The sequence below is a fragment of the Orussus abietinus genome, unplaced genomic scaffold (genome assembly GCF_000612105.2).
Source record: "Orussus abietinus isolate OABI.00-Male unplaced genomic scaffold, Oabi_2.0 scaffold490, whole genome shotgun sequence".
In the NCBI taxonomy this organism is placed as follows: domain Eukaryota; kingdom Metazoa; phylum Arthropoda; class Insecta; order Hymenoptera; family Orussidae; genus Orussus; species Orussus abietinus.
Window position 1 is genome coordinate 34,779 of NW_019394892.1, and position 12,871 is coordinate 47,649.

Here is a 12,871-nt window from a genome sequence, read left to right on the forward strand (position 1 = left end):
GAGAAATAGTGCATATATTCCGAGTAACGATTCTCATATCAATACTGATTTGTTAACAGTTTACCGACCGGCGAACTTGGAAGTAAATAGCGATCACAGGTATCGCAAAACCGATTAAGGTGAAGTGAAACATCCTTCAAATCAGTCGATTCGAATACAACACTTTTTTTAAGGGTATTAGACCAAACTGTCCGAAACTTTGACATATAACTTCTTATTTAAGAAATAAATTAATGAATATACCAAAATGTATCAAGAAATGTTGTTAAAACTATGTTTAATTGGTAAGAAACTTGTTTTAAAGATTACTTCTACCACATACACATTTCATCTATCAATAGACATAACTTAATAAAATGAAAAATTAATTTAAAATCACATACGACTACGATTTTTAAAGAGAATGAGAAATACAGTGTAGGTGGCGCCTCTCTTTCATCTGCCGTCGTCGTAGGAAACATTTTGATACTGAACCCTTGTGTGTATGAATGTTTCCGTGAGTATGTAATGTATTTCATACAGGAATGTGTATGATGGTCACATGCAAAGGACACATGTCCACGTACAGAAATTCTGTTGCTTGTCCACTCGCCGTGGCTGGTCGCGTTTGACCACAGTTAAATCTGCTCGCTAATGATTCTGACCAATCGCGCTGTCACCTGACGGCTTCACAAATGGACTTTTAGCATTGAAAATATCACAAGCACGTTTTTTTCGATTCACTTCGTTAAAAATCTATTTTTTCAATTATATAATAAGCTCGACGACAAGTATCCCGGACCCTTTCAAATTATAGACATCCTAGATAATAATAATATTAAGATTAGAATTAGTGATCGAAAATGCAAAATAGTACATAAGGATCGTATAAAGTTAGCAAACGTAGCTGAAACATAAAAAAAAAAAATTTACGCGCACCATTAGTTGTAAACCAATAGCTGTAAACGAAATACGAANGTCATTTACAACTATGCAACTGAGTTATATGTCTCTTCCTCGTCGCCCGCCTCTTTTTCCCGCGTGTTTAGTCATAGCAGACGACGTAACGGTCGTGTCAGGCAGTCGCAGCTCAATCGTGTCGGGTGCGGATCATTTTTTAAAACTTAGATCGCTTGTATTGTGCCTGAAAATTATGCCGCCTGTTAAGATTCGTGCATCCATTCCACGAAACAGAACGAGACAGGGCTCGCATCTAAAGGTCTATTGGAATGAGTACGTATTATTACGTTTCATAAAATAATTATAATATTCATATTCTTTTCGCTTTTCAGTCGTGTAATTTATTGTAATCTTTAGGAGAAAACAATTTTTTCTTAGATACCAACTTATTGTTAAAGTGAAATTTCTTTGCAACGGTTGCATAAGACCAAAACAATGTAACTCTTCTCCACATGACAGTTGGTAGCCTAATGCGCAAGGCGGTAGGCTTTAAATCCCCGCTCAATACGGTTTTTTTTTTTTTTTTTCAATTATTTTCACGAAATGTAACCAAAATACATACGTACAGAAATACTAATAATGAAAAATGATTCATAAATTAAATTAAACATTTGAAATATCAATAATTCAATTCGTTCTTCTGAAATACAGAAATTACACTTTTACCGTGTTACGGGGCGGCCGAGCGGATGGCGAGGCCGGGGTAATTCAGATGAAAATTACCCAAATCTTGCGCGTAACGAATATTTTAAGTTTGTAAGGAGATTGATCCGAGCGGCTAGATCAATTCCTCTGGTGGGATCTAGGGGAGTAAGGAATAAAAAAAGGGGTGCGGACGAATGGCTATGTGGCTATTGTATTAGGATTTGCATTTATTCGTACGTGAGGTCTGAACTACAATCAGCTGGAAGGGCGCCCGAGGTGCCTTGACCTAATTTCTCTAAGTTAGTATACTTCCGCTTCGTGGCGGTTCAGGTGTTGCAATAGCTTGCTTTAGCGGCGGCAGGTTACTGGACGCCGGTGTGCCGACGCGGGAATTTTTACTGTCTTAATGGCGGTCTGCGCGTGATTCTATTTCGCGATGCTGAGATTCGAGCTCAGCTGTTTAATTGAAGTCGATGGATTCTTAATCTATCCGGTTAACCGGAGCAAGGCATGGAAATCGCGATAATGGTTTGAATTCGGTTTTGGTCGGAGATGAAGGGTTAATAAATAAATTAGAATGAAAATGAGGATGAATCGAGCTTGCGAAGGATCCTCTACCTGGCTTGTTCAGCGGCCGTAATCGGTGACAGTCTCTTTTGATCGACCCGGTCGGATGACTGTGCGTGAACACCTTCGTCCCGTGGCGTGCCCTAGGGTTGGAGGTCTCCTAGAAGCCTCCCGTCCAACGGAAGTCACAGTGCCGCCCTCTAGTCCTGACTCGGTGGTTGGATCGCTGGAGTACCGGATGGCGCTACTGCAGCTCGCAGGATAGTGGTCCTTGGCAGGGAGTCCAATGGTCTCGGTCTCTGACTCGCTAGGAACGGAGTACCGGGGACCAGGAGTTCCACTCGAAGTTTCGATGACGACTGACATTGACTTATTGACAATTGACTAAAGACTTCCGACTAATGACATGCCGTCTTGATCGGACTGCTGGTTTTATTAGCAGGATGTTCCAATTGGTGGGGGTTTCCTAGGGCCCAGGTGAGGGTGGCGTTTCTGAGTCGTGCTGATGCGTTGTGGAGTCATCAGGTTGTTTGCCCCGGGTCGGTCGATGACTTTTGGAGCCGTTTGGCCGATGAACTCGTTGGATCCTTTCGCAAGAGTTTCCTAATCGCGTTTCTGTACTTGGACTTCCATGGCTAGCTCCGGTGATTGAAAAATAGGGTTTTTCCCTACGTTAGGGTACGGAAGGTGCCTACGTAACAACCGCGACTGAATTGTAGGTAATCTTTCATTTTTATTTTTTCGTTAACTTTGTATTTAAATTTATACAAGGCATCCTATTTAATTAATTCATAAGAATATCTTCCAAAGCAATGGTCTAATTAAAAAACGTTTCATGTACAAACTTTATGGTTTTTGAGGGCAGGGGGAGGGGACTAATGGAAAATGTAATATTTATAATAGTGGTGTAACAATAAGCAACGCTTGTTCTCTTTTATGGAATTACATTTTACCATTTTTTAATAGTTTCTTCTTTGAAAACCTACAATTTTGAAAAGACCCATTTTTCAACAACCTCAAAGGGTAACTCTGTTTCCTCTCATTTATTGTTCTGCACTATATTCTACAAGAACAAGACCTATGTAGTTACAGATATGTAATAACTAAGCGCCATGAAAACTTGCGATTTCGTAAATTCATTGCTTGTTTCCAAAAGAATCTACTTTTTTACCTTTCTTTAATCCTTTTTCTGAAGCTACTTTTTTTTTGCGTTATCCGAAATGCACCGGGAAGAAAAGAACTTTGTAGCATCCTATAGCAAAAATATTATTTATAATAATAAATTGTTTTTAGTTTTGCAATAAATTGGGAGAAACTGTGTTAACCTTTGAGTGAGTCGAGAAATGGTCCTTTTAAACGTTATAGGTTTTTAAACAAGAGAATTGAGAAAAGAAAAAATACAAATCAACTAACAAAAGAAGCATTGCTTGCTGCCACATTACCATTATAAATACAAAATTATCGATCATATTTTCCCGACTTTTTACTCTCGAAGCCGTGCGACTTTTAGCGAAACTTTTTTCAATTAAATCCACGCTTAGTACAATATTCTAATGAATAGTTTAGAATGGGACACCTTGTATAGCATATTCTGTTCTGATCTATTTATGCTATTGTTTTAAGTAATATATGTAAAATATGAATTACATACATAAGAAAAATCAAATTTATAACGTCTAAAATTATATGCCGACTAAAAGACTGAGTTTTCGTCAGATAAAGTCATGAAAACTAAGGGCAGAGGAAGTCATGAGGTACTCTTTACATCTATTGACAGGGTCACTATAAATGCGGTGGAGTGGTATGATGATAAGGCTATTCATTTGATGAGCACATTTTGCGAAATAGAACCAATAGACATAGCGAATAGATGGGACAAAAAAAATGAAAAGAATTATTGATGTACAACGTCCAAATGTAGTAAAAATATACAATCAACACATGGGTGGAGTAGACTTGGTTGATTCATTGATAGCATTGTATCGAATAAAAATTCGATCAAGGAAGTGGTACCACCGCATAATGTTTCACCTATTAGATTTAAGGGTGGTCAATGCTTAGCTGTTATATAAGCGAGACTGTTCATCGCATTCTGTAAGCCCCGGGCGTCAATATGCTTTATTGAAATTTAAAACTGACATTGCATCCTGTTTATGTCAGGAGTATAAAGGAACCCGTAAGAAAAGAGGGCGCCCTGCTTCAACTGACGTATATAAACAATTAGAAGAAAAAAGAAAAAAGAGACCAAATACCACACTACCAGTACAAAACGTGCGAAAAGATGAAGTAGCACATTGCTCAATTTTTTCGGACAACGGAGGACGCTGCAAAAAGTCCGGGTGTAAAGGAGTTCCGAAAATAAAATGTTCCAAATGCAATGTACATTTATGTTTAACGCCAAGTGCAAACTGCTTTATAGAATTTCGCACTTAAGTTTTTATACACAGAAGTGCAAACATTATAGGCCGTTGCTACCTGAAAGTGACATGGTGAATTTATTGTAATAAAATTATTTAAACGGAAATTTTTTTTTCATCTGCATATATAGGTTTATAATTGTTCATTTTTCGTTTCCTCAATTTTTTTTTATATTTAAAACAAAAATTCGGCCCATAGAGGGTTAAAACGGTTTGTGGTCCCGATACCATACAATGAAATGATAATGCAAGATAATGTGAATGAAGCCGCCCTTGAAACTCCCCGACATGTACAACAACCGAAGAAGAAAAATATCTGCGAAGGGGGAAAATGAAAAAGACACGATGATTCTACAGAAGCAGAGAAAAGCACGAAGACTCCCTAACAAGACGTACCTCACCAGCCGATCATCGACATTCACAAACAACAAGGAATTTCAAGAATAACAGAAGACGTGCTACACCTTGAATTGCAAGATAGGGATACTTCATATGAATCCCTCAACGAAATCTTGCCACAGGAAAGGATGTCCGGACGCAATTATTCATCGACAAAACTATTTTTTGAAAAAGACGACGACGATAACAACATGGAATGGTTAAATGTTGGAGAGGTTCCATCGTCGCAGCAATTGGACCAAATTATTGATGTCTTCCAAAAACCAGTGAAATATGTTCCTACTTCCGATACACTCAACAATACTGTAAAGAAGTTAAGGAAAGAAAATGCTATTCTGAGGAAGAGAACGAAAAAACTCCGACAAGAACTCAAATGTGCTCACGAACGAGAGCATTTATTAAAACAAAAATTAAAGAAAAGTCGCACCAACGTCAATGCATTATTGGAAGAAAAGAAATGTGAAAATCCGGTTGCAAAGACTATGATTAAATTACAGCTGCATAAGAAGAATGCTATATATTCTCAAGAAGAGAAAGATTTGGCGAGAGAAATTTATTATTCTGCCTCAGCATACAGAAGGCTGCAACAAGCTGGTTGCAATTTTCCGAGTGTGTCATCTGTAAGGCGATGGGTTGCAGAATATGATGTACAACCCGGATTTTGTAACAATATCTACCAAAAGTTAAAAGAAAAACTTGCTGCGATTGGATTAAGGACTTCGTCGGGCCACTTTCCTCTGTGTGAAGTAGGGATTGCAAAACCGGTATACCGGGGTACCGAACACCGGGATTTTCAGCCATTTGTACAATTTTGTAATACTGGTATTCACTAGTTCAAATACCGGTTGTTCGGTATTTACTAGAAATTTTTTTAATTGTCTCCACCATATGTTCAGAGGTCGCCAATATAGCCAAATAGTATACGTTTTTATTTTATGTCTCTTTAACTGGCGAAATGAATTAGACTGTGAATACAAAGTTGCATCGTACAGTCTGGAGAAGTGATATAATATGTGAATCACCCAAGGAGGCGAGCCAAAACTGTCCTACTACAGCTCAGAGCGATACTGCACACGCGTAGGATTCGTAGTCGGATATTCGTATCTGTGAAAACAAGGTTGTAATTGTGAAGAAAGTGCGTAATAATTTAGTTAAAATTTCGACATTTTTTTTTTTAATTAGTGAGTTTGTTATTCACATTGTATTTGCATATCATACTTTAGGGTTCAAAATATTTTTCAGATTTGTTATATACATATATTTTATTAACCCATAATAATGAATAAGAATACCTTTAAAGAACATAAAAAATATGTTGATAATATTTCGGTTTGGTTTCATTATTTATATGATGAAAAAAATATGGTTTAAAGTGAATGGAGAAAGTACAAGCGGACTCCATACATATTTAAAAACGAATCATGATACAAATTTGTTAAAGAGGAAAAAATCTAATTGCGATGAAAATACAAATTTAAGCATAGTTTCTAAGCCCAAGCCATCAGGGATTTTAGATTATTTTGAAAAAAAAAGATAATTTGGATTAAATTTTAAGTAAAATGACAGTATTAGATGATTTGCCATTTCGAGTGTTTTGCACTTCTACTTAATTAAGAAAGTCACTATCCGCCAGAGGTTTTAAAAATCAACCAACATCAATTAATACTATAAGAACTGTTATAATCTACAGTAACGGTGTTCGCAAATTCTTTGAAACACGAGTTAATACAATTAAAAGTAAATGGTGAAAAATTTAGTCTTACATTTGATGAATGGACAAGTGTAAAAAATAGACGCTATTTAAATATAAATATTCTGAAAAAAAAATTTGGAATATAGGACTTACACATGTCTCGGGAATATACCAGCCGAAAAATGTGTGGAAGTGCTTAAATCTATATTAGGGAAACATGGATTATCCCTGAAAGAAGATATTATATCCATAACGACTGATGGAGCAACGGTTATGAAAAAAGTTGGAAAGTTGATTGATGCAAATCAGCAATTGTGCTATGCTCATGGAATTCAATTAGGAGTATTGTACAATAGATGTATTGTACCAAAGAAATAAAGAACAGAAGAACCCAAATACTGTGGATACAGAAACTTCTGATTCCGACTTTAAAGAGAGTGGGGGGTGATACTGACAATGAAGATAGTGACAATGTAATTTTTGAAGAAGATATTGCTAATAAGGATGAAATATTAACTCATCAAGAATTGTTACGTATAATTAATAAAGTTCGAAAAATTGTTAAAATATTTAAACGTTCCCCTACAAAAAATGCCTTATTACAAAAATATATACTAACTAAAAATAAAACAGAACATATGTTGATATTAGATTCTAAAACACGTTGGAACAGTTTACTCCTAATGATGGAACGATTTTTGAAACTGAAAAATCCAATCCAAAAAGCAATAATTGACTTAAACCTGCAAATTAATTTTTACGATAGTGAATTCGACTTAATATCCAGAACTGTATCAGCTCTACTTCCAATAAAACTGGCTGTGGAGGCATTATGTCAGAGAGATTCTAATTTATTAACAGCTAATGCAACAATAAATTTCATGTTGCAGTCACTGAAAGAACAGCACGTCACTATCTGAAGAATTATATATTACATTCAAAAATCACAGAAGAAAGGCATACCGAAATAGAAAATCTCCTACAGTGTTTACATAATTATAATGATTTTAAAAATGAAAATAAAAAAGAAGAAAAGAAACTAACCAATTCCAATTTGATCAAGTTTATAGTCAATTTTCTTAAAATTTTTTACCCACAAACCTATCCACATTCAGAAGAATTCGGTAGAGTTATCGAACATGATGATGACACTAATGTCGATAGTGAAAAGGAATTGTCTCTTGAACAAAAATTAGAATTAACAATAACTAAAAAAATTTCAACAAACCAAAATACAATACAGAAATCAGTTATTTCCAAAACCATCCGACGAGAAATTGATTTATTTGAAGATGAGGGATTTAGAGGTAAAAACTTGGAAAAAGTATATCGCGCATTGCTAACAGTTCCACCAACTAGCGTAGATGCTGATAGAGCGTTTTCGACAGCTGGTAATTTTTGCACAAAATTACGTTCCAGGCTTAATGACAGTACAATTGATGCATTATATTTTTTTAAGATCACATTTCAAAAATTTGTAATAATATCATGGACTGAATAGTGATATGTACACTTTTTTGTGATTTAAATAAATGTTCCTTATTCTTTTACTTTTTTTGTGATTCTTGTTATACTGTTATAATTTAAAAGTTACAAATTTTTTGTGATATTTACTCTAATAAAACTGGCAAATAAAACAAAGAAACATCTGTGTTTTCTTTCGCTTTTAAAATTCCTACTACCGGTGTTAAAACCGGTATTCCGGTATTAAGATCTAAAAAATACCGAATACCGGTATTGAACTTTGGTCCGATATTGCAATCCCTAGTGTGAAGTGTAAGTGACAATTCGAACGCATTAATATGACTAGTAATTGTTTCATTATTAATGTAATATTAGTCGATTATCTTCTGTTTAGTGTCGCCACACACGGAGGGGGGGGGGGGGGGGATCAATCAGGACCTCGTCGGGTCGTGTTTCCTGCTCTCAAACGTAAGTGATACATCGACCTTCCGAACTGTCTCGATATTAATGTACGCCAAATAATTGATTTTAATTTTTTTCTCATTTTGTGTCGGAGCTCAAGAAACATCCCTTGCAATTAAGGACCGAGGAATTTTAGGATGTCGGGGTAATGAAAATGAGATTGACAGATCACTCCTGTTAATTTTGCGGCTTTCTTAATAAAGAGAGTCTGTTCTAAAATATCTGCTTCTATACTCAGTCAATATAAGGAAATCACAAGTTTGAAAGCTTTACATTCGGATATCCTTACCGATAATGTAAGTTCTCGCTCCTTTGAAACCAGTTTGCCTTCTGACCGCTAGGTGGCAATTAATTCGGACCATACTCTTTTATCGACGGTAAAACTTCTCGCCCTTTTGAAAGCAGTTCATATTTTGACCGCGAGATAGCATTTCATTCATAACGTACTGTTTTACCGGTCACGAATATTTCGTCCCTTTGAAAGCAGTTCCAACTTTTACAGGGGCGAAGAGGGCGCCAGTGAGCCGTGCCTCACTTTCGAACAATAGCATTAAACATCTCCCCGCTCATCTCTGATATATGTGACACACCCAATTTGAAGTATATCCCAACACTCTGACATATCAACCTCAATCATATAAAAAGAAAAATTACGTGAAAGTTTGAAGTCAACCAGATAAAAATCATTGATGCTATTAATGCCACTGACATTCTGCTGTTTTGAGAAACACGTTATACATTTTTTTTTTGTATAATTCATAAAAAAAATCGAAATTTACCCTTAGTCTAAATTGATTAAACAGTAAAGATTACCCATTCAAACAATGGGATATTGTTTCGGGAATAAAAAATAATCATTTAAACTTATTAATCGAAATCAATTATTTCAAACATCTATCATAATGTATTCCTTCAAAATAGCCTATCGTAACTATTGGGATTGATTTATTAAAAAATGTCTATCTTTAATTCAATTGTTATAACCCTGTAATTAACCAAACATTTATTGTCAAGTTGATAATGCCAATTCCTTTTAAGATTTAAAATAAAAATAACAATAAATATTGTAATTATTAACTCTTTCACTGCTAAGCTCTTTTGACATGTGGTCAAAAATCGTGACCGCATACAGATAATAACGGGCCAAATGTGTAGGTATATATGTACACACCTTTTGCAGCTAAGGGTCAAATACTAATCAATCTGAAGCAATTTTTTTAATTTCAACACTTAATGGCTGCACATGTTCTTTAAAGATTCTGGCCTCTTGCCAACATCTTTTGCTTTAATTTCACCATTTGTTATTGATGTTTTCTAAAGTCGTTTATAATGCAATAATAATATTCTTGTTGAGGCAAGAATTGCGACCATTAATTAAATTTATAATGCTGGTTTACAATTGATAGTGTAAAGTCATATTTATGGGGTTAATAACTTGTAAAATACGTTTTAATTGAATTAGATTAGAAAGAAAATAAAAAGGTATAAAAATATTTGCTTAAAGGACTGTTTTATTTGTGATTCTATGTGGATTGTCAGCTAAAAAGTTTTTAAATGTTTCTAAATGGCCAACTTATAAAGGCAGGAAATTTATGATTCTTTATTCCTAGCCTATATGATTCCATAAAAGCTGCAAGTCTGAAACAAGTTACTTAAAACGAAATAAGAAAGTTTAGATTTTTGAAACCAGAAAAGATGATTGCAAAATTAAGATGAACTGAAACCCCCTTCAAATCAATCAATTTGAATAAATACTATTTTTAAGGGAATTGGACTGAACTGTCTGAAACTTTGACACATGACTTGTGAGAACCTAAAAATGTCCTGACACTTTCAAAATTTGAATTTTTGAAAGACATTTGTTTAATTCAGCTTACTGTAATATGAAAAACGAAAGTGTCAGGACAATTGTACAATAATTTAGAACCCTCTAGTAATCAAGAAACTCGCAATTAAACAGGATAAAGGCAAAATAAGTCTCTTACGAGCTTCTTTGCTAAAACGAAGGTGTAAGACAAGGTCTCCGAAGGAAAATTTAGTTGGCATTGAAATTACAGATGGCACAGGGTAACACTTAGCAGTCAATTACCGCATCAAAAACCATGAATCCAAGGGATTTCTGGAGTTTTACTTCGATTTCTTCATAATTATTCTATGAAAACGACATATGGAACATGCTATTAAGTACAATATCTGAATATAATTCGGCACAACTGTCAATATAAATATGAACATCTGTAACGTTAGTATTTGGAAGAATCTTTTTAACTGATGTCGATCAAATCTCTACGTGTTTCACTTTACCTTAATGGCACAGATTTTTGCAGAAATCCTTGTTTAAAAAATCAAAGGTTGAAGCCTAAAAATCAATTTAAAAAAGTATATTTCTATTGGCTTTTTTTAAACTAGAATCTGAATCTTGTTCATTGAAAATCTGTGGAGTCAGTTCTTAAGCGATCATTTCTAGAACCACCTTATTCTTTCGTTCTAGTCACGTCATTCTCCTGGAATCATGTACACCATGAAAAAAAAATCAGAAATTTCTGCCATTTTTAAACATTTTCGAAACTTTTTTTATCTTAAATTATCTGTTAAACATTAGATAAAACAGGCCCATAAGCAATTATTCCCCATAATATTTTATTCTCTTTTAAATCCACTTTGACTAATACACAACTCAACCAGTAACCCACTTAAGTGATACCAGCTGATAACTACAAACTATGCAAAATCACGTATGTGATCCTGGATTGGTAAAATCATATATGACAGCAGTCTGCAAAGCATTGTTAATGCTGGCATTCCTGATTTTCAAATTCTATGCGCAACCTTAAAAATCGTAAAATTCAATCAGTAAAGTAGGAACTTTGTACCCTATCGTTAAATATTGAAAGTTAATGAATTATAAACTGATGAATAAGTTAAATAATGCAAATAACATATTTTCCATAAGATTAATTCATCGAAAATATTATAACCAAAAACATTGATCTCTGAAAAAAATCAGCTATCTATTACAGTATGTGACGATAAGTACATTTACATATGCTACCTTTCACAGGTTTTATAATTATTGATATTAAACGCCACATAAATACTGTTTTACTCATTTTATAGAAACATTGGCATAACACAGCGGTAACGTGACTTAACACCCATAGTTATAAAACCAGTGTAACGTAACATGTGTAAATATATTAAAAATGAACCATTTCTCTTTATTTAAAATACAAATAGAAATCTAAGTAAACTTCTTTTGGGAAATATTTATCAATTGAATAACATTATCCAGGACAATGATATGTTCAGACATGTTTCAGATTTGTAATTCATCACACTACATCCAAAACAATACATCTTCCAAATCCCTGGGAGAGATAGAAATACATTTATGATAACCCGATATTCCAAACGAGTGGGCAGCAGGATTATAAATGAAATGATATGACCACAACATTCAATTTTGAAACTAAAGATGTATCCTCGAAAGTACTTTTATTAGAATACTTAAAAATATCATTTACGTAGTAGACGAATAAATGATTTGTAAGAGCGTGAAAAAATAGTAAAAACCATGACAGTACCAAGGTAAGGCCGATCTCTGCCATAGGCGAGACGTGAAGACATATGTGGAAAAGTGGGATAGCGTCCTCGATGTGTAATTCTGCGGACTTGCCATCTCCTTTTCCTCTCTGTCGTGCCAGCAGAACTCCATTAATCGCACAGTGAGGATATTTTGCTGCATGTAAAATAATTTTGCAGAACGCGCGGGCCGAAAGGAAAATGTCCGCCATCTTTTCCCAAGAATTAACTAAATTTGATCCAGGGCAGGGGGTCACGAATACTAGGAGCAGAGAGAATCAGAGATGAGTTGAGAGATTGCTCACGGGCAGGGGGTCGCGTGATCGCGTTATGTGCTGCCCTCCGATGGTTGACGTGGGCGGCTAACGTACTTGCCACCTGTTAACTCTCAATGGTGGCGCAACTCATCTCTGTCAGAAATGAGTTGCGCCGCCACTCGTGCTTTATCGTTTAGCATTCGCTTCCTCCGGATTGAGTTTCTGTGATTGAGAGATATTTCGCAATGTTCGCACGACCAGCTGTAAGTAAACAAGAAATTTCATAAATTAACCCTCTATAATCTAATTTTCATTCTAAGCCGAGAAATGAATGATAAAAATGAAATTGTAAAACATTACATAAATAGTACTATTGCAAGTATAACATTTTTATTTACGCACATGCTTTTTAATGTATTTGGCGTGAAACTCTACCGAGTTTCCTG

General features: G+C 34.9%; 1 protein-coding gene across 2 annotated transcripts; it reads right to left on the bottom strand.

The window, feature by feature from the left end:
- Positions 1-963: 963 nt before the first annotated feature.
- On the bottom strand, positions 964-12,438 carry LOC111674139 (ER membrane protein complex subunit 8/9 homolog). 2 transcript variants are annotated; one of them, XM_023433443.1, is made up of 2 exons: positions 12,171-12,438; positions 964-1,123 (listed from the first exon to the last, which is right to left on the bottom strand). In XM_023433443.1, exons 1-2 carry the CDS (start codon positions 12,378-12,380, stop codon positions 1,097-1,099), a joined length of 237 nt encoding a protein of 78 aa, XP_023289211.1. In that variant the 5' UTR covers positions 12,381-12,438; the 3' UTR covers positions 964-1,096. The 2 variants fall into 2 exon arrangements, with proteins under 2 accessions (XP_023289211.1, XP_023289212.1); XM_023433444.1 differs by lacking the exon at positions 964-1,123 and adding an exon at positions 11,387-11,415.
- Positions 12,439-12,871: the final 433 nt, after the last annotated feature.